General features: G+C 44.6%; 1 protein-coding gene across 16 annotated transcripts in view; it reads left to right on the top strand.

Annotated features, from left to right (window-relative positions):
- The window catches only part of COL6A3 (collagen type VI alpha 3 chain), a 111037-nt gene that overhangs the window by 14335 nt on the left and 74046 nt on the right, over window positions 1-22656 (top strand). For 11 of the 16 annotated variants that reach the window (XM_083625614.1, XM_083625626.1, XM_083625628.1 and 8 more), the window contains exons 2-4: window positions 9475-9615; window positions 11891-12508; window positions 17498-18100. In XM_083625614.1, the coding sequence (XP_083481740.1) occupies window positions 9525-9615; window positions 11891-12508; window positions 17498-18100 (1312 nt within the window). In that variant the 5' untranslated portion in view covers window positions 9475-9524. The remainder of the gene's footprint in view (window positions 1-9474; window positions 9616-11890; window positions 12509-17497; window positions 18101-22656) is intronic. The other 5 variants (XM_083625617.1, XM_083625620.1, XM_083625616.1 and 2 more) reach the window with 2 other exon arrangements.

Below are 22656 nucleotides of genomic sequence, written 5' to 3'. Positions count from 1 at the left end.
TTTCAATTGAAAGTATGATCTCTTGCTCTTGCTCTATGATGATCTCTTGCTCTAATCAGTATACCCAGGAATATCAGATCTCACTCGCTGGATCATCACCTTGTTGTGGTGAATGGGCTTGCACATTCCTATAACCCTTTTGAGTGAAGCCATTGGGAATCTCATACTCCCAGCAGGGTCACCCAAGGCAGTAAGGTCAAAGGCAAGGAGCTAGACAAAGAATGATCCAAGAAGTCCTCAATGGCCGAGCAGGCAGATGATAACAAGAGGTATGTTACAATGGCTGTGAAGGCAGATGAAGGCTGCAGGAGATAAAAATCTACCTGTTGTCGTGACTACTCATGCCGTTGGAACAGAGCCTTACTGCGAAGACTGCGTTGGTCAGCGTGCACTGATCTACACACATAAAACAAATTCACGCACAGGCGTCTTCCAAAAACCCATCCCAAACCCCAAAAAAGTCCCATGGTGATCAGCAAATGGTAGCGGGGGCAGGATCGTGAAATCTGGAAGCCCCTAGTCATGAACCAGCACATGGGAGGTGGATACAGATTCAGTCACTCTGACTCAAGGTACAAGGCAGTTGAGCAGCTCGGCAGCTGTATCCATGACTGAGCAGCCCTTTTAAGGATCCACTCTGCTCACCCCGAAAAGGGGAGGGGCTAGAAAAGGTGCCCTAAACATAGTCTGCCTCCCTTTTCCCCTCCCAGTGGGGTCACCATCTAGCAGTTGTAAAAGACAATTGAACTTTGGAACATGGAATATACTTTGTTGGATAACACAGATAACGAGGGTCCTGAACGCAGAGCTGCCATCATTGCAAGAGAGTTGTGACGTTTTAACATCGATATTGCAGCGCTTCAGGAAACTCGAAGAGCAGGCAAGGGGAAACTGAAGGAAGAAAAAGGAGGCTACACATTCTTCTGGAAAGGTCTATCTGAACAAGAACATTGAATACATGGGGTAGGCTTTGCTATCAAAAACAATCTTGTGAATCTCCTGTCAGAAGTCCCTATTGGCATTAATGAGCGGCTCTCAAACCTTTGAATAAAACTCACCAAAAACCAACAGGCTACTATTATAAACGCTTATAAACACCAACAACTGGAAAACACTTGCCTGCGAGTGCTCCAATTGGAGAACAGCCTTTACCAAAGTTGTTGTGGGCTTTGAAGACACTCGAACTCAGGATGCAAGGGAGAAACGTGCTAAGAGGAAGGCACACTTGGCAAATCCACACCGTGATCCCGCCCGGAAACCAATGTCCCCACTGTGGAAGGATGTGTGGATCCAGAATTGGCCTCCACAGTCACTTACGGACTCATTGTTAAAACCGGGTTAATGGAAGACAATCTTACTCGGCTGCGAGTGATTGCCAAAAAAGAAAGAAAGAAGAAGAATATCAGATATGGGGGATAAGCCACAGGGGAGGGTGACCGCTTTCATGCCCTTCTTACAGGCTTAATGGAGGCATGTGGCTAGCTACATTGGAGATCGGTCTCTGAATTCAAAGATCTTTTGGTATGATCCAGCAGGATTCTTAATACTTTATTAACTTGGAGGAGCTACTCTGGGAGAAACAGACATGGCTCAAAAAGGCAATGGACTGCATTGAGTGGCATTTTCCCTTTCACAGGAAACTGTCATCTCTGTCACTTAACTAACCGAAGTGTCTAAGCTAGCATGATATTTGCTCTTGGATCAATAGATCATGCTAGGGGTCATTAGGAAGGGGACTGAACTAAAACTTTCAAACATTGCTTTACATCATAATAATAATAATAATAATAAATTTTATTTATATCCCGCCCTCCCCAGCCGAAGCTGGGCTCAGGGCGGCTAACAACAATAAAACAATACAAAAGTACAACACAAACAACACTCTAAAATCGTTCATTATAAAATTAATTAAATTCAAGCCACTGGCCACTATTGGGCCAGAGCTCCGCGAAGATTGCCGAGGGAGGGAGTCAGGCTGTGCCCTGGCCAAAGGCCTGGCGGAACAGCTCTGTCTTGCAGGCCCTGCGGAAAGATGTCAAGTCCTGCAGGGCCCTAGTCTCTTGTGACAGAGTGTTCCACCAGGTCGGAGCCACAGCCGAAAAAGCCCTGGCTCTAGTTGAGGCCAGCCTAACTTCTCTGTGGCCTGGGACCTTCAAGATATTTTTATTTGAAGACCGTAAGTTTCTCTGTGGGGCATACCAGGAGAGGCGGTCCCGTAGGTACGAGGGTCCAAGGCCGTATAGGGCTTTAAAGGTTAAAACCAGCACCTTAAACCTGATCCTGTACTCCACCGGGAGCCAGTGCAGTTGATATAGCACCGGATGAATGTGATCTCGCAGCGAAGACCCCGTAAGGAGTCTCGCTGCAGCATTCTGCACCCGCTGGAGTTTCTGGGTCAGTCTTAAGGGCAGCCCCACGTAGAGCGAGTTACAATAATCCAGTCTGGAGGTGACCGTCGCGTGGATCACAGTGGCTAGGTCAGGGCGAGAGAGGTAAGGAGCCAACTGCTTAGCTTGGCGGAGATGGAAAAATGCCGCCTTTGTTATAGCTGCAATCTGCGCCTCCATGGAAAGGGAGGTGTCGAAGATTACACCCAAACTCTTAACGGACGGTGCTGGCACTAACTGCGCCCCCGCAAGAGATGGGAGTTGCCCCCCCAATCCCATATCGTCCCGTCCCAGCCACAGGACCTCTGTCTTCGAAGGATTTAGCTTCAACCGGCTCCCACGTAACCATCCAGCCACAGCTTCCAGACATCTGGTCAGTGTGTCTGGGGCCGAGTCAGGATGGCCATCCATCAACAGATAGAGTTGGGTGTCATCGGCATACTGATGGCAACCCAGCCCAAAACTCCGGACAAGCTGGGCGAGGGGGCGCATAAAGATGTTGAAAAGCATTGGGGAGAGTATCGCACCCTGAGGTACTCCACACACCAAGGAGTGGCGCGATGACAATTCCCCCCCAAGCGCCACCCTCTGTCCCCGACCAGAGAGAAACGAGCGCAGCCATTGAAGGACTGTGCCCTGGATCCCCACGTCGGCAAGGCGGTGGTCCAGAAGTTCATGATCGACCATGTCGAAAGCTGCTGACAGATCTAGAAGAATCAGCAGCCCCGACCCGCCTCGATCCAGCTGTCTACGAAGATCATCTGTTAGGGCAACCAGAGCTGTCTCGGTCCCATGACCAGCGCGGAAGCCAGACTGGAATGGATCCAGAGCCGATGTTTCATCCAGAAACCCACCAAGCTGTTCAGCAACCGCTCTCTCAATCACCTTACCCAGGAACGGAAGATTCGAAACCGGGCGGTAATTGGATAGATCTAAAGGATCTAATGATGTTTTCTTTAAGAGCGGGCGCACCACTGCCTCCTTCAGTTCCCCTGGGAATGTCCCCGTGCCAAGGGACAAATTGATGATATCCCCCAGGAGGGCCCGCACCTCGTCTGGACACGCTCTAATCAGCCAAGACGGGCACGGGTCGAGAGGACAGGTGGTGGGCTTTCCAGCTCGGAGGAGTCTGTCTACATCGGCTGGGGATATCCGGTCAAAGTGGTCCAATACTGGACCCGAGGACAGTCGAGGGGCCTCCAGTTCCTTTATTGTATCCAAATTGGCAGGGAGGTCATGGCGGAGCAACAAGACCTTCTCCGCAAAAAAGCTCGCAAATGCCTCACAGCCGTGTGTCAAATTGTTATTTAAATTTGACTGTCCTTCAAGGGACGTTAAAGACCTGATTATACTAAATAATTGCGCCGGGCGAGAGCTAGCGGATGCAATGGAGGCCGAGAAGTAAGACTTCTTAGCAGCCTTCACCGCCATCTCGTAGGTTTTCATAAAAGCCCTATAAGATGTTCTTGAGGCTCCGTCACGGGCACCCCGCCATACTCGCTCTAGCCGTCTGAGGTCCCGCTTCATTTTCCGGAGCTCCTCGGTAAACCAGGGAGCCCGGTTTCTGCGGGGTCGCAGAGGGCGCTTCGGTGCGATCTCATCGATGGCTGCCAGGAGCTGGATATTCCAGCCCTCAACAAGCTCAGTCAATGAGTCGCCAGGGGGAGCAAGGTCCCGCAAGGCTTGGCGGAATCTATCAGGGTCCATCAGCCTCTGCGGGCGAGCCCAAATCGGCTCGGCACCTAAGCAGGGTGGGGGTGGAAAGTCAATCCTGGCTTTCAGAGCGTAGTGATCAGACCATGGCACCTTCATCGAAGGAGACATGATCACATCTATACCTACACCAAAGATCAAATCCAGCGTGTGGCCTGCTTGATGTGTGGGGCCCGAAACAAACTGGGAGAGCCCTAGTGTCGCCATGGAAGACACCAGGTCCAGAGCCTGTGAGGAGGGAGTGGCATCAGCATGGATGTTGAAGTCCCCCAATACCAATAGGTTAGGGAACTCCAAGGCCCAGCCGGCCACCGCCTCCAATAGGCCTGACAGGGTGGCTGCTGGTGCGCTAGGTACAATATGGTACAATATGGTGTCAACCACGTTTAGAATATTGTGTGAAATTCTGGTCATCCCATTCCAAAAAGGTGTTGTAAAAGTTGCAGAAAAGGGAAACCAAAATAGTAGTTGGAGAACTTTCCCTAAGAAGAAAGGCTGAAGCATTTGGACTGCTTTGAAGCAACAGCAGGACCAATCTGTTTCCCTTTCTCCTACTTGTGAAGCATCTGGTTCACTATACAAGTAGGAAGGAAGATGCTGGAGTAGGTGGATTATCTGAACCAGCAGATCTCTTTGTCTGTTGTTAGAGAAATTACAAAAGAGGTCAAGGCCATAAAATAATAGCCAAACTGTTCCATCCCTACTACTTTAACTGTTATATTCCTCTAGATGGGATTGCTATAGAGACTGGATTGCTCACTTATAGGATGTTGGATGGTTGGATGGCCATCTGTCATGTGTGCCTTAGCTGAGATTCCTGCATTGTGGGAGGTTGGATTAGATTACCCTTGGGGTCCCTTCCAACTCTACAATTCTATGGTTCTATGAGATGGCAGCAAACCTGAGGTGTTCAAAAGCCACTTGAGGTAAAGGTAAAGGGACCCCTGACCATTAGGTCTAGTCATGACCAACTCTGCTCATCTTGCTTTATTGGCCGAGGGAGCCAGCATACAGCTTCCGGGTCATGTGGCCAGCATGACTAAGCTGCTTCTGGCAAACCAGAGCAGCGCACAAAAACGCCGTTTACCTTCCCGCCTCTTTTACGGTGAGCCTGTGACCTGGACTCAGGAATTAAGTATTTATCATCACAAAAGAATAGCCAGGCTCTCCTGGTAAACCCATCAACAGGTTTCCTGCCAGACAGGATTCAGTGATGTATGTATGATGTATTGGGGTTAAGCCTTAAGCTTACAGGATGGCAATTTCAAAGAGTCTATATAAGGGCTTGTACGCCATTGTACTGGGTTGCTCCTCCCTCCTGCATGTGGTGAGTGAGGACCCTGTCGCAACAGTTTAATAAAGATCAAGCTTACTAGCTGCTTTGCTTCTCAATATTCTCTGCTTGGCCTCTGTTATTTTCTCCTACCAATAGGGAACCCACTTAAGGATTCTATATGGGCTCTTGGAGACCCCATAAGGGGAAAAAGAGCAGATTTTGTTTACAACACCAGGATCAGAGACTTCTTGGGGTGCCATTTCTACCTCCCCTATCTCTGAGGTCTTCGCATTCCTCCTAGAGATCTGACCAGCGCCTCCATGTCACCTCCAAGGGGCTCATGACATTTCCTCCCTCAAAGAATTCTGGCCACTGTAGTTTGCTAAGAGTTGCTGGAATTATAACTCTGCGGGGGATGAACTACAGTGCCAATTCTTTGAGGAAAAGAATGCACTTTTTAAGTGTATACAGTACCTAGACCCAGACAATGAGCAGCAAAGCTAAACTGGGCTGAAATGTGAGAGAAGAGCTGGTCTGGGTGCCGTCTGGATCTCCCTTCGGATCTCGCCATGACTTCTGCTCCAGCCGAACCTTCCCACCCACAGCTTGCAGAGTGTGCAGCTGCATGCACAGTGGAGAGCAACTGGGAGGAGGCCTGGGCTGGCTCTTGCCCAGCAATTCCTGTCCTTATGGCCTTTTGCTTTGGAGTAGCCCCCACCATATGGACTGTGACCTGAATGGCAGCATTCCCTCCCTGTGAAACGCCACATCCATCACTTTTCACATCTGAGTTTATTGGCACTGCATCAGCGCATGTTTGTGTAATATATTCTTCAGCTGTGTTCTTGGATCACAAGGAAGAACATCCCCACCCCCCTCAAAACTTTGTTCTTCGGAGGGAACGAACGGCGTTACATGAGTTACAGCTGCATATGCATTCTCCTTCAAAGGAGAAAACTGCGTCCATTGCCATATTTGTATAATTAAAGAGCCAACAGATGAAGTGGTTGGCCTGCGAATACTTTCAAGCGTTTATGGAGGGAAGAGGAAGAATGCCTACAGAAAAGAGAGCCTGCGGGCCAAGCAGATTCGCCTCTGAACACAAGAAGATCAGGGATAATTCCTGCTCTGCTTGAAAGAGGAAACGGGTGGCAAAAGGAAGCCTTTTACCAATCTGGAGGGCACGAACTTCTTCAAGCATTTCGTTTTCTTTTCCTCCTTGAGTTTTTATTCCTGAATATGTTCCTTCTGTTTCCCCATGCAGTCGAACTGCCTCAGTTCCTGTTCCGGACTTTGGGTTGCATCCAACTAAGTTTTGTTCATAATAAACCCATTGAAATCAATGAACCTAGTCGTGTCCATTAATGCTGATGGCCTGCTTTGAGTAGGTCTAACCTTGGATAGAATCCTGTGTAGTAGTAGTAGTAGTAGTAGTAGTAGTAGTAGTAGTAAATAATCTGACAGCCCATTGTACCTACCCCAATTGGCCCAGTAGGATTTACTCACGGGTAAATGTATCTTGGATTGTAACCCAAATTCTTTAACCCTCAGTCTATGTGCTTATGAAAGCAAGGATAAAGTCAAGTATGTGTATATGTCATTTTGATGTATTTTGTGATTTTTGTCTTGGGGACTGCCCTGAGATCTGCAGCTGAAATGCGGCATATAAATTTAATAAATAATAATGATAAGAAATTTATTGCCTGTTTCAAGAATGTGAAGATTGCTTTGAGAAAGAATTTGTGTTCTTTTACATGAATTGTGTTTCTGTGAGGCTATCGTTTTATCGTGAGATAAAATATATAGGAACTGAGACTGAATACCATATTTGTGAGGTAGGAGGGGAGGAAAAGAAATAACTACGTTCGCAGAGCAGTTTCTGTAATGTGTATGAGAGTGAGGAGTTATTTTAGGGAAATTCAGAATAGAAAGGAAAATAAAGTTGAGCTATTGTTCCTTTACTGAGGTAGTAAATCTTTGTATGGACTGTAGCACTTCAGACTACAGGCGAAGGCTTATGAGACAGAAAGATCTACCCTATGAAAATCCTTCCATAGAGAGAACTAGAGGAGTTCTCATTCACTATTCTTTTTGAGCTGCTGGTGTGCACTGGGGAAAACCTTATATTGTCTGGACATGTGTTATGATAGAGGCACCTCTCATCTGCAGCTTGGAGCAGAATAGCCCAGAGGCAAGTTGACCAGCTCAGTGAACTAGGTGACAGCAGGACACATCTCCAAAGCACTGTTCGAGACCAGTTCTCCTGGGTGCCACAAGTGATCGCGCTGAAGCTCCCTTCTACACCACTTTTTCCTCACTCTGCAGGCCTGTTCAGGAATGCCAAAGAACATGTGAGGGCAGAATTGGGGGGACGGGGTGCATGATGCACTTCTGGGATTCCTGCCCTTCTGCGCTTTCAGTTGTCTGAAGAGATTCTGTCTGTGTATGTAATACAAGTTTTCCAGTTACCAGTAGGACTCCAGGCACATTCAGAATTGTAGGCAGCTGGGTGATGGCATGGCACAAAGAGGGCAGCTTGACGTTGGATGTTGCCTCATGGACATGATCTGCATTTGTGGGGGTGGTAATCCAGCAACATCTGGGGATGGGTTTCTCAAACTTGGGTCTCCAGCAGTTGTTGGACCACAACTCCCATAATCCCTGACCACTGGTCCTGCTAGCTAGGGATGTTGGGAGTTGTAGTCCAACCATAACTGGAGACCCAAGTTTGAGGAAACACTGATCTGGGGACTCCGGATGGAAGAACATCGCTAAGCTGGACTCCAACTGTAGTGAGTGGTGGCACCACATAAGGGAAATGATCACAAAGGAGAGGTTGTGCTGGCCCTGTAGTTCCAAGAGGGGAAGAGATGCATCTGGGTTCAAGTTGGTTGCTCACATGCCAAGGAGCCATTCTGGATATATGCTAGCCTACTTTGTTTTCTGGATGGCAACCTATTTTTTATTGGCTATACAGTGGGCACATGCAGAGTACCTGGCTGATTTCTTTCCATATAGCTGTTCTAATGAGTTTGAGGCCTTATGATTCTGGAGGTTTCTTCCTCATATCCATCAAACCAGATACATCCTGCAAGAAGTTATTGATGCGATCTGTAGTCGTTAACCTTAGCTGTGCATGCGTTGGACTGTGTGGTTTAACTTCTCAGACCAAAGAATTGGAAGGAACCCCAGAGGCACCCTAGTCCAACTTCTCAAAACAGGAACCAGAACTAAAGGTTTCCTGACAGATGACCATCCAACCTCTGCCCCAAAACCTCCACCAACTTTTGAGGGAGTCCACTCTTCAGCATCTCTCACTGACAAGATAGTGCACAGTTTCAAAATTTTAAGTGATCTGGAACTCTTTTATTTCCAACTAGTTTGTTTTTGACAATTGTTTATTTTTGTTACAGAAACATGTTGCTTGTCGTTAATGAGCTCAGACTTCCTTGTTGTGTTGCATGTGCTGAGTTAAATTGGCAGAGAAGTTGAGACGCTGAAACACTTTTGGCTAATTGGAATGAGGCGTCTCCATCTTCATGGGGCAGGGATAAGCCTTTAAACTTCAGGCACAGAATGCTGTTGCAGGAGTGCAACCCTGTTTCAGACCTTGCCATTGCACACCTCGTGCCAGCATAACCTGGATGAATCCGGATGATGATCTGTGGGCTGCAGTCTTTGGAGCTCAGCCATGTCACCTCTTATCAGCCCAAGGCTCAGAGGAAGAGGAACCTAGGAGAAGGGAGCGCATGAGAGGTTTCCTTGCATCTTACTTTATAAGCTGGGGAGGTAACAGAGCTCTGAGGGGCTGTAGCTCCCTCCCAAGCCCCTCTGGCCAGGAAGGCGGCTCAGCCGATGACTTTCTCTTCCTAGAAGATAGAATCTATTTGTGCCAGTAACAATCGTAGGCTGAGTGGCCCAGAAGTTAATACTGATGGCCTAGTTTTCATTTTTGTTGCATGATTGAAAACAGTTCTTGATAGCAAACGCAAAATCATTATGGTATGTGTGCTTGCTTCGTGGAATGAGTGAGTTATGTAGCTTTCCCATTTGAAGTTCTGTAGGAATTTTCCTGACAGCATCTCTGTTTCTTTTCAGATCTAAGAACTGGTGCTTTGAGAAACGAGCCAACCCACCTAAAAAAGAAAATGAGGAAACACGGGCATTTGCCTTTAGCAACCATCTTTTGTCTTTTACTCTCAGGCTACCATAATGTTGATGCCCAGCAGCAAGGAGCTGGTAAGTTGCCATTATCTTTAGGTAACTTGCTTTTTGATGTCTTGAAGTTGGCAGAGAGTGAGGACATGTATTTTGGGCCCTAACAAATATTTGTTCAAATCAGTTGTACCAACTGCAGCTTTATATCCCTGAAACTCTATTGCGTTTCCATAAACACATTCATTGCAGTGATCCCATGACAGAGACTGGAGACAGATCTCTGTGAATTAAGTAATTGCACCTGTATAACCTCTTTTTTCCTTACCTTTGCTTACTGGTAGAAATAGTAGGTTGATTTGGATATACCAAGCTTAATTTTCAAAACAAGCCTTATGTTTGCAAGCTCTCTCCTCCTCCAGCACAGCCACGCAGAGCTCAGAAAATTTTGTCTCTGTTTTAGTTTAGTCACCGCTTGCCATGACAAACTGTAGTTCATTTTAACTATGGTTGGTAGAAACAAGCCAACTTCAAACCATAGTTTATGAACTTCTTTTGTTTTCACTGACTGTGGTTAATCTGAAATGGAAGGGAAAGGAGGAGCATGTCATCTTGCGGCTTGCCAAGGTTCACTGTGTTAAACTATGGTTTAAAGTTACATCCAAACATGGCCAGTGTCTCTCTTGGTATACATACGTAGCGCAGGAAAAATATGGATACTGTTGGCCATGGAAGTCTTCCACCTTCCACCCTCATTCTCATTATTACAATACAAAAGAGTAAACTATTCCCACCCCCTTTCAAAAGTGATCAAAAATTAGTCTGAGACCAGCTTTTTAATGTTCTAATGTGCTTGGTAGTATTTCAGAATATCTGAGGGCTATTGAACAGGGGTGATTGTAGTAAGTCTTTATACCATTCTTTTTTCTACCAATTATTGGCATGCAATTCCAGTGAGCTTTTAAAACCCCAGAATTCTTTCCTGCCTTGGATCAAAATTCCAGTTGGAAAATAATGTCCACATTTCCCTGATTCTGCCGGCCTTTGTTGTCCGCAAAATCCCTCTGTGCCAGGCCCCGGTCCACCAGGCACTGTCCCTGCTTCCCATTATGCAGAAGTGGCTTTCCCTGGGTGGGCAGGGGGTGGAGAGGCACAATGCTAGCTTTCTGGCAGCAGGGTTACTGCTGCTTACTTGGAGGAGGTGGGAGGGAGGGAGGGAAAGTGCAGAGGTTGGCACAGGTTGGGTGCGCTGGCAAATGCACTCCAGTGGGGAACCCACCCTGCGCTGACCTCCCAGCCACTGTCCTTCTCCCTCCCTTGGCAAGCAGCAGGAACCCCGCTGCTTGCTTGTCATTGCTTATTTGTCAGGTGGCAGTTGGCAGCAGCTTTCCCCCTCATTTCCTCCTTCTGCCCTACTGATTAGTCAAATGCCAAGGCAGAATTCCCAGGTGGTTGTGGTAGAGGTAGTTCTCCCAAGGATTCTTGCAGCCTAAGCAACCTGGTAATGGAAGTAGAGGCAGTGTGGGAGGAAAACACAGCTCCTGTTCCCACTGTCTCTTCATAGGCATGTAAAGGGAAGGAGGAGGTCTTTGGGTCTTTGGTTTTTTAAAAAAAACTGGTAGCAGGTTCGCAAGGCACTTCCTAAGTCTTCAGATGAACTCAGGGAAATGGTTCAAGTGTTTCATTTTTTTCTGTAAGAAGCATGTAAATAATTTCAAGGATTGACATTTTCAATCAGTACAAAAAATCTACCCATTACTAGTGCAGTGTGATAATTTTCAGCATTGTGCCAACGTAGCATGTGGGGTGGACTTTTCTATAGCTCTAGTTATTTGCGGATTCAGCCAGTGTTACAATAAGGCTGTTAACCTTGCAAGTGGGATAACTTCAATTCCCACAAATGCGGCCAACAAAATCAACAGTCAAACTGCCACTGTGTGCTTCAGTGACCTATTCAGGAGCTGCTACCATTGGATCAACAGGTTTTGAGTATGACTTATAGTCATTGGAAAAGGATGACACATGAACGCATCAGGGTGTTTGCTCGTCCTGCTTAGGTAAGGGAATCCCATATCTAGAGAATAATCCTTTAGAAGAAGTTTCTGTAGCAAGAAACAGCCATAAGTTTACAGGGAATAAAATTATATATTCAGCGTACCATATATTCAACAAGAGCAAGCTGATCTGTTGGAATGAGCTTCCTCCCCCTTCCTCCTGCCCCAATTTGTTGGGTTTATGGGTTCATAAGGTCTGTGCTCCTGCCAATTATGCCAAGCGGGGTATATGACTATAGAACAAGACTCCCCTCTCCTGGCCTGTGGCCTCTAGAAAATCATAAATCCATGTGTTTTTTTTAAAGATGTGAAAATCGGTGCTGCTGCTGATATAATATTTCTAGTGGATTCTTCTTGGAGCATTGGAAAGGAGCATTTCCAACTTGTTCGGGAGTTTCTGTATGATGTTGTAAAACAATTAGATGTGGGTGGAAACGATTTTCGGTTTGGTCTGGTCCAGTTCAGCGGAAACCCACACACAGAATTCCAGTTAAACACATACCATACTGTACAAGATGTCCTCTCCCATATTTCACACATGCCTTATATGGGGGGAGGAACCAAGACTGGAGAAGGACTAGAGTTTCTAATTCGGAACCATCTTTCTAAAGCTGCTGGAAGCAGGGTGAGCGATGGCGCCCCCCAGGTTATTATAGTGTTAACGGATGGACGATCCCAAGATGATGTGGCTCTGCCGTCATCCGTTCTTAAATCCGCCGATGTAAACATGTTTGCCATTGGAGTGCAGGATGCAGTGGAAGGGGAATTAAAGGAAATAGCAAGCGAACCCCTTGATATGCACTTGTTCAACCTAGCGAACTTTACTGCTCTCCACGGCATTGTGGGAGACTTAGTTGCAAGTATTCGCTCATCTATGACTCCAGAAATGGCTGGAGCAAAAGGAGTGATTAAAGACATCACAGGTAACGCTGTTCTGCCGCGATATTGCAATGCTTGTACTCAAGGGAGGTGTTGCAATTGGTGCTCTTCCCATCATTTTAGACATTTGGATGTGTGGACCAAGGGCCTTTCCCGGCAACAGTAACCACAGGAGTCAAATTAAAAAGATGGGAGGAAGAAATAACAAAATAGTGACGTTCTGCTGCAGATCTCCCTGCATGCACCCTGCACAAGGGATTCCGTGCTTGAGTGCTATGCTCAGGGAGTGCCTAACCTCTAGTAAATGTATACAGTTATGAGATATATAAAGTATTTTAAAATTTTACAGAGTGTCATGTAGATGGGTGGAATGTTGCTTATCTCACTACAACAAGTGATAAGTAACTCAAGGGAGTGCTGGAAAAAATTCTCTGCACACTGGGGGGCTGTGTTAGCGCAAGATGCCTGGTCCCTCTCCTTTTCAGCTGCTGAGTAACAAAAGCCAGAATTGTCTGGAAAGGCCCTAAGTTGCACATCTGAGGGGTTAAAAACAAAGGCTGCTCAATTTGGCATATTTTTTTGCTACAGGCTCTAAAGCAGAATCACATACAAATGAAGTCCAAAGTGCTTCCTTATCCTGTGGTCATTTAAATGTGACGTAGAAGATTGTTAGCGTAACCACATTTTGTGAGGGAGGCTGCTGCAGCCGAGATAACGGTGTGCTCAAGAACACCTGAATCACAGTGAATGAAGATCTGTCAAGACTCTTATCAGCACACCTTAGCTTACATTTACTGCAGATACAGAACTAGAACTAAATGAATGTTGCTTGCAAAACTTAAGCTCCCCTCCTCCACTCCATCGCTGTCAACGTTTCCCTTTTTTAAGGGAAATTCCCTTATTCCGAATAGGATTCCTCACAAGAAAAGGGAAAAGTTGACAGCTATGCTCCACTGAGGAGCCTTCCTAGAGCTACACTTTATGTGGGAAAAGTATCCATGTGCCCAAGGACTTTCCCAAGATCAGATGGCCTCCTTCCTGTTCTCGGGTTATATACGGGCTTGAAATGCGGTGCAAAGAGCTCCCTTGTGGCTTTCTTATTTGCAATAGTTTACACAGGAAGTGGGCCTTGGCCATGGCAGTGGGAGCATGTCGCTGGTCAAGCCCAGTTTCCTTGATGGCCACCTGGAGATTCCCCTTTACCTGTTAATCTTTCCAGGTGCTGTGGCAGCTGCTGTCTACCTCTGCCCCTCCCCATGTGCTTTTCTCCCATCCCTTTTGTAGGACCCCTCCCCTACTGCTCACTACTAGAGGTAGGGGAGGGACCGTATAAAAGGGATGGGAGAAAAGCACACCTGGCAAGTCTAATCAAGGAAACTCCTCCGATGAAAGAGAGAGAAATGGAAGTCAGGCAAAGTGGAAGATTTCCTCTTACTTCATATCTTCCTGTTCCTCATTAAATGGAAGAAAACGGGAGCAAAATGATTTTGTAAAGGGAATCCTGAATGTGAAAAACTATTGATAGAATGATTCTCTTGCATTGTGGACTTCTCAGACCTTTGTTTTTATACCCTGGGATGCATGAAAGGAGAAACGGATGTTTTGAATGTTGCAGGTTGACAGCAATATGCAGGTTATAACACTCATCTTGTCCTGTCTGATTAACTCCATTATGTGCTCCATCATCCGCCATTGCATTGCTGCATGATACACAGGCAAACAGATGTTTCTCTCATTTTTCTGCAAATCTTGTGGGGCAATATTCAGATTCATTGAGGTCACTGATGAGCTGGCCATTTAGTTATCAGAATGAATTTTTAATGTTTTTAAGTAAAATTCTAAAAAGCATATCAGAAACCTATGGTAACCTTTGTTGCCAGGAACGACTTCCATCACTGGCTTTAAAGGAATTGGAACTGATTCCCAGATTTTGATGTAAAAATGGTAAAAAAGGTCACCATGCAAAAAAGGTCAATTCAAGGCAAGACATCTTCATAACGTCCTTTAGAGAACTTGAGCATGCAGGAGTCAGAGAGATGTGAAACACATATTGTAGGATCTTCCCTTTACCTCTAAGGGTTTAGGAAAGTACACATTCATCTCTGGGTCTCTTTGAGAGCCTTCTGCCAGAGTTTAATCTGTATTTGAACCAATATGGTGGGATCCTGTTATCTGAGCAGAAGCTCTGATTTAGCCCTCACATCACCACGAGATTCTTGGTTCATCTTTATGCAGTGTTATATATGAGTTTATGGTCTGGCAGAGCCCAGCGTGGAGAGCTGGCTTGTGAAATATATATTGCAAATGGTATATGAGTTAAACAGTGCTTAAAGGTAACTGTGCACAAGGGTTATTCCAGTTATTCACAGAATGTATATAACTATATACAGTACAGGGTGTATTATTTAAAAAATATTACTATAGTTGCCGGCATCCAAAAGTAATGTTCTTTTTCTAGAAATGGGCATATAATTGGCTTAGTCTTATATCATGATATTTAATCAATTACAAATACTTTTTTACCTGAGATAGAATGTTAAACCCAACAGGTGCTTTTTACAGCCTCCACATATTAAATGTCATGAGGATATGTTCCCAAAGTTGTATTAAAGGACAGATTTTGGTCATGCTGGAAATGAATTACTTGACCAGTTCACAGTTCACTTTTGTCGTTGTCCTGATACATATTTTACTGCATCATGGTCACTGCTTCCTTTCTAAGCCAACAATCCTTTGCTTAGTTGTGTAACAAAGCATGCTTTAATTTGCCCTCCACCACCAGCCTAATCCTTCATTGTGTACTTCAGTATAATGGTATTTCAGTGGTGACAAATTATCCAGCTGTTATGTATACTTCCTCCCTATTTCTTTGAGATCAGCACTATTTCAGTTTATGGGACCTTCAGGTCATGTAGTAAATACCAGCACACTAGGTTTTTGTGGCCGACAAAGAGTGTGATAGTTAAAATGGCAAAACAGAAAACTTTAAGCATTCCAGAATGTTCATTCTATTTATTCATCACAGATGTATCCTGTCCCTTCCTCAGGGGGGCTGAGGGCTAGAGTTATGGAAGATCAAGTTACAAGTGAGGTTGTTCAGGATCAGCTGTCGTGACTTGCTTAAAGTTTTGGGCCAAAATCTCAGTGGTCCGAGTCCATCGTTCTCTCCACTGGTAGCATAAACTGTGAGATAGTCACTGTAAAAGAGCAAATGCTGGCCAAATTTGATCTAAATATACTTTAAAGATAATGTAATACCAGAGTTTGGTGGCTTTTCCTCGAATCATCTTGATGAATTTAAATATTCATGAAGTATTGTAGGATTCTTGTGTCATCAGTTCAGCCCCAGTTTTGGCCATTTTATAGTAATGCACTAAATTTTGCTGTGAACAGAGGACGCTTGTCTATTGTGTGAAGCTAAACATGATCCACATTCAGCTGCTTGTGGATAAAAGAACCAGAACAGGCGCTGTTCCAGATCAACAGTTTTACAAGAAAACTCCACATATGGAGACTGACGTGTTAAGGGTCATTTGTTAAGACACAGTGATTTTGGTCAGATTCCCAAACACTCAGATTAGTTTAGGACAGTGCAGATTATAGCAAGCCATGGGTGACTTCACCTGACTAATGACTATGGTAATTAATCTGTGATAAGCTCATCCAGTGCTAGCTTACCTCCCATTGAGATGTTCCACGTAATTATACATTTCTTATATCCAAAAACAGCTGATCATTCAGGAAGAATTCTCATATATAAGGTTGGATAATTGTGTTATGACTGGCTTCATCACCTTGTTTTAACATGATTCTGCATTACTTGATTGAATATCCAGTAGTCAAATGGTACATGAAGAATAAAAGCAGAAATGTCTTCATTAGAAATGCAATTTTGAACAATATCCCTATAAATCATGTCTACAAGCATATTTATATAGGTTTTCTTTCTACTCCTTATAGAAAAAGGTGGGATATAAATAAGTAAAATAAATAATTTTTTTAGTGTTTATATCATTAGTAAACATGTAGACATACCTTAAATATAAAGAACAAATATATGGTCAATATACTGTGATACTTATTTGACCTTTGAAAACATTGCCTTAAATCCTGGTCAATTCTTGATTGGAATTGTTAAACGCATTTGAACATATATTTTTTATATATACAATTCCCTTCTTTCCAGGATTTCTCTAAGAAGCTCTAAAGTTGTTTTATAATTTATCATTAGATTAACATTTTAACAATTTTACTTGTACTTTAAGGTTTGTAGCCTGCAAAGTTGTCCTCTTATTGCAAGAATTTCTGCCTACAAAAGGGGACTTCCTTGCTCTCTCGTCTCCCTGCCCACTTCAGTGTCTTCCCCATTATCTGCTCTGGAGGGTTTGAAGCAGAACAGATTTGGCTGTGTGGGTATGCACAGGAAGCCTTTAAAGTCTTACTGCTCCCCCTCAAAAAAATATTAATATACATTACTACAGTCCCATTTTTCAGATTTGCATTTTGAAGATTTAAAACTTTGTCTTCAGATTTGCACTTGGGCACATTTTTGCAGGTGTGGTTGGTTATTTGTTGGCTAAATGCGCCTGAAAGCACAGCCTGAGAAGGTGTTGTGCATGGGCCAGGTCACAGAAGATAGCGACTATAAAGGCTACATGCCTTAAACATGAAGGTGATGTTGTATAGTGCAGCCTCATGTATCAGTGTGCACAAAGAGGTGGGAGTGATCTGCCCACAAATGCAAAACGTAATAAACTATACAATGAAAAGATGTCACTCCCCAACCCTCAAGTAGACCTATGTGAGAATTCTTTCAAGTACAATGTTCTTATGCAATTAATAGATATGATCTGGTCATTCATATTCAATCAGAATGCAGAACTAGCAGGCAATTTGATCTTGGCCACCTTGTGTTTTGTTCCTCCATATTCGTGTTTCTTGCCGGTTTCCGAAGAAACATGTCAGAACGACTTGCATGGAATCACTTTGTTTAATGCTTTCACCTGTTGCATTTCTCTCTCTTTTTTTTTAAGCACAAGAATCTGCTGACATTATTTTCCTTATTGACGGATCAAACAACATCGGCGCTGGCGCTATCGCAGCCATTCGTGATTTCCTTGCAAATTTTATTGAAAAACTCACAGTTGGAGATGAGCACATACGCATTGGGGTAGTGACGTATAGTGATCAACCCAGAACTGCATTCTTCTTGAACAGCTACAACCAAAAAGCTGACATTTTAAATGCAGTGAAGGCCCTTAGCCTGCCGGGTGGCGAGGAGGCGAATATCGGGGAAGCTCTTGAGCATGTGGTGCAAAACCACTTCACCCGGACAGGAGGCAGCAGGATAGAGGAGGGTGTCCCCCAGATCTTAGTGCTGATAAGCGGCAGTGAGTCTAGCGATGACCTTAGAGAGGGGATTTTGGCCATAAAGAAAGCGAGTATATTTTCATTTAGCATTGGGGTCGAGAATGCTGACAATGTAGAGCTTCAGCAAATTGCTACTGACGGAAGCTTCGTGTATACTGCCCTGGACACAAGTAACCTTGGCGAACTTCAAGATCTCTTACTGCCAAACATTGTTGGAGTGGCCCAGAGGCTCATTTTGTTAGATGGCCCAACCATGCTTACAGAAGGTATGTATTTTTTTTATTTTTATGAACCATTGCATTGCATTCAGTTATCTATACTCATTTATGGGAGCTTATAAACAGCGCTCTTAATTGCCTGAGGAGTCAGAGTGCATCATGGCTTTACATAGGCTCCTGTAGTGAATGCATATAGGACTTTGAAAATATATATCTACATACAGTGGTACCTCAGGTTATGAACTTAACTCATTCTGGACGTCCGTTCTTAACCCGAAACCGTTCTTAACCTGAGGCGTGCTTTCGCTAATGGGGCCTCCCGCTGCTGCCGTGCCGCCGGCGCACGGTTTCCATTCTCATCGTGGGGCAAAGTTCTCAACCCAAGGTACTGCTTCCGGGTTGGCAGAGTTTGCAGCACGAAGTGTTTGAAACCCAAAGCGTTTGTAACCCGAGGTACCACTGTATATAAAATGCACAAGTGCAGATGGAACAATTGCCGCTGTGGTCAAGTGTGGCTGGGGGATGGGAAAGAGGCAAGATCTCTGAGCCCCACTGCTGACCTATGAGATCTTTGGCACTGGAGAACAGAATTCTTATGGTGCCCCTTCCATGGAAAAACTTGGGTGCATGATGGAAATAATCAACACTGTGCAGTTTTAATGGCACCCTCAGGCCTTACTTCTTAATGTTATTGATTGCTAAAGGGATATTCAAATGAAGTTTACTTTATTTGTAGGAATTAGAAATTCTGCATGGCGGGTGGTGCTGTTGGTGCTTTACTTCAATACTAATATAGACAGATGCTAGTATTAATACATTAATAGTAATGCTTAATAGCTAGCTGACTTTAAAATGGTTCACAAGGGCAAACAACCCACCCATGAGCATTTCAGGAGCATGGTGTCTTGCTGCCAGGCATCTGTAGGAGCACTTCTGAAATCTGTTGCTGGCACAGCACCCCCACCTGTGGTTTGTACACACAGCTGTCATTTCTGTGGTTGATGCAGAGCAGCTATTCATACCGGGGTCAAAAATAATAATAATATTTTTTAAATTTATACCCCATCCATCTGCCTGGGTTTCCCCAGCCATTCTGGGCTGCTTCCAGCACATATAAAAACACAATAAAACATCAAACATTAAAAACTTCCCAATACAGAGCTGCCTTCAGATGTCTTCTAAAAGTTGTATAGTTCTTTATCTCCTTGGCATTTGAGGGGAGGTTACCACTGCCAAGAAGGCCCTCTGCCTGGTTCCCTGTAGCTTCACTTCTTGCAGTGAGGGAATCGCCAGAAGGCCCTTGAAGCTGGACCTCAGGATCCAGGCCAAATGATGGGGGTGGAGATGCTCCTTCAGGTATACTGGGCTGGGGCCGTTTAGGGCTTTAAAGGTCAGCAACAACACTTTAAACTGTGCTCGGAAATGTACTGGGAGCCAATGCAGGTCTCTCAGGACTGGTGTTATATGGTCTCGGTAGCCGCTCCCAGTCACCAGTCTAGCTGCCGCATTCTGGATTAATTGCAGTTTCCGGGTCACCTTCAAAGGTAGCCTCACGTAGAGCGCATGGTAGTAGTCCTAGCGGGAGATAACCAGAGCATGCAGCACTCTACTGAGACAGTCCGCGGGCAGGTAGGGTCTCAGCCTGCATACCAGGTAGAGCTGTTAGACAGCTGCCCTGGACACAAAATTGAGTCCAACTGTGAGTCCAAAATGACTCCCAGGCTGCGCACCTGCTCCTTCAGGGGCACAGTTGCCCCATTCAGGACCAGGGAGTCCCCCACACCCACCCACCCCATCCCTCCAAAACAGTACTTCTGTCTTGTCAGGATTCAACCTCAATCTGTTAGCCACCATCCATCCTCCAACCGCCTCAAGACAGTCACACAGGACCTTCACTGCCTTCACTGGTTCTGATTTAAAAGAGAGGTAGAGCTGGGTATGATCCAAAGAGGGTCTCTGCACATGACTCAAAGGCAAAGGGTGGGCTATGCCAAGCCAAGCACTCTACACCATAGACAGTAGAATAATTAATAGAATACTGAATACTTTGTTGCATAGTAGATCTTTGAACAACAGTTTAGATGTCCCCAGATCTCATCAAACGAAGTATTCCTTCCTCATGAAAAATGAATCTTCAGGTTTCACCCCCCCCCCAATACACATAACCTCACTTTCCTCCAAGCCAAGAGCTATCAGTTGTCCCAAGTGCCCAGTTACATCTGCTGGGGATAGGCAATTTTGTTGTTCGTGTCTCTGCGCTGGCATTCCTTCCCATCTCACAACCACAAAGTGCTCTTGACAACAGGGTGGCGCAAATGTTGCTGCTCCTAAACCCCCCCCCCCCGCCAAGAAGCGCCAGGCAGACCCTTTCACTGCACTTCTTTCAGCACCTGCCAAAAACAATTTTGCTAAAGCAAGCCTACTCAGACCTGGATAGCTCAGCTGGTTAGAGCCAGGTGCTGATAATTCCTGCACTGGTGGGGGTTAGGTTGCATGATCCTCAGGGTCTTCCAACTCCACGATGCAGACATATTTTATTTATTTTTTATTTATTGAATTTGTATAATGTGCACATATATTTTAATCTGTTGTTTTTGTTTGCAATGTGTATTTTTAGTCTGTTAATTCTGGAGATGGGAAGGTCTGGGGAAAAACTGGGGAAATTGGGAAAAAAACAGGTTTTTTTCTTGGGGGTTTTCCAAAGCCATTTCCCCCCAGAAAAATTGTAAAAAAACCCAAAACAACCCAATTTGATATAGTTTGAATATTCTACACACTTTCCTGCCCATTCCCCCCCCCAAAAAAGGGCATTGGAATTTTTTTAAAAAAAACCTGGGTACCCCCCCCATTTTTCCAGTTTTTTTCCAGGCTTTCCCATCTCTAGATTCCTTAAAAGTGTGGAACAAACATTATGTGGCACTTAGAAAAGTGTCAGTTCTGCAAATCAAAGTGGTCAAGTGTATTTGAGATGAGATTTCAGTTGAAAAAAATGCTGGTTTTGTATATTGATGGACTAGATTATTCTGATTCAAGGATCAATTTATCAGAACTTTCTAGAATAAGTTTTTTAAAGTATAGTTTAGTATAATTTACAATGCCTTTGCAACGTAGAGATAATTTCAGATACAAACTGGAACTACAAATTTACCCCCAAAGAATAATTAATCTATTCTGCTTCTGTATAGAATATGATTGTGTCTTTTAGTGAAATTATATAAACCATTAGGACAAAGCAGAGAAAGCTAGTAATATACAGTGGAAGTTAAAATGCATAGTTCCATCAGGTGTGGAAAGTCTTCAGGTGTTGAATGAGCTGAAGCTGATTTTTAAAAAAGGAAAGAAAAAGATCTCCAGTAACAAACTCTGGGCATCCAGAGAAAGATATGGATCCAGGAGACCCCCCAGCCCAAAGCTGTGAGCTTGATTTTACAAGGGGAGTGAAACCCCATCTAGAACGGGACCACTCACCTGATCTAGACTGCTAGTACTGTACTCTAGCAACAGCCCTTCTGTCTTGTCTGGATTAAGTTTAAACTTCCTCTGCCTGCCTGAGATTGGACAGTGGAAACAAGAGGTGGAGTTCAGTGTTGTCTACATATCGATTGGACTTCAGCCCAGAGTTCAAGGATAAGTGGCAAGGAAGAACTTGGGTAGACCATCATGCTGAGATAGCCGCCTTCAGACTCAAGATTTCTTTGTATACTGCACAATTTGTTTTCACACATTTAGGGAACATGCATAGATCCTTCAGCCCTTCCTAGGCTTTTAAACTGAAAAGTAAACTGACAGAAAGATTATGGTCTCTTTCTCACAAAGATAGTAAACCTAAAGATGGCCCACTTTAGACTGCAGGTGAGGATTCACATGGCAGAACTTTGCTGCATATACATGGAACATGGGATTCTAACATGATCAGTGTAGAGCATATTCTTTCCATGCAGAAGGTCCCAGATTAAAAAACAAAGCAAGCCTAGGAAGGATGCCTGTTTGAAACCATTGCTGTATAGATACTGGCTGTACCTCAGCATAAGGCATCTTCTTAAGGTTTTGCAGAAATGTGTTTTTCTATTTTTCTGTGTCCAGGAAATTGTTCCTTTGCAAGAATGCCTGAAAACTGAATTTTCTACCTCACAGAAAACTAGTATTACTAAAACAGTGCAAAGGCGCAACTGATTTCCCACTACTTTGGTCCTATAAGCACACTAGTTATAATCTTGCAAGCTCATCTATGTGGAACATAGGCTTATATTGCAGTCTTTCTCTGTGTCTGCAGTGAACACTAGTCATAGGACTAACCACCCAAAATTCACAGGTATAATATGTGTTTGCTGTAGATTCACAATGCAAGTTGCTATTAGGTGCCCTGTAATGGTATTTAGTCGGTCCCAGCTCCTGCCAATGTAGCAGTTCGAAAACATGTCAAAGTGCAAGTGGATTAACAGGTACTGCTCCGGCGGGAAGGTAAATGGCGTTTCTGTGTGCTGCTCTGCTTTCGGTGTTCCATTGCACCAGAAGTGGCTTAGTCATGCTGGCCACATGACCCAGAAAAAACTGCCTGCGGACAAACGTCGGCTCCCTCAGCCAGTAAAGTGAGATGAGCACCG

Source organism: Podarcis filfolensis (assembly GCF_964270895.1).
Source record: "Podarcis filfolensis genome assembly, chromosome: 1".
Taxonomy (NCBI): Eukaryota; Metazoa; Chordata; class Lepidosauria; order Squamata; family Lacertidae; genus Podarcis; species Podarcis filfolensis.
The sequence above is the reverse complement of the archived record's forward strand: the minus strand, read 5'-3'. Positions and strand labels throughout refer to the sequence as shown.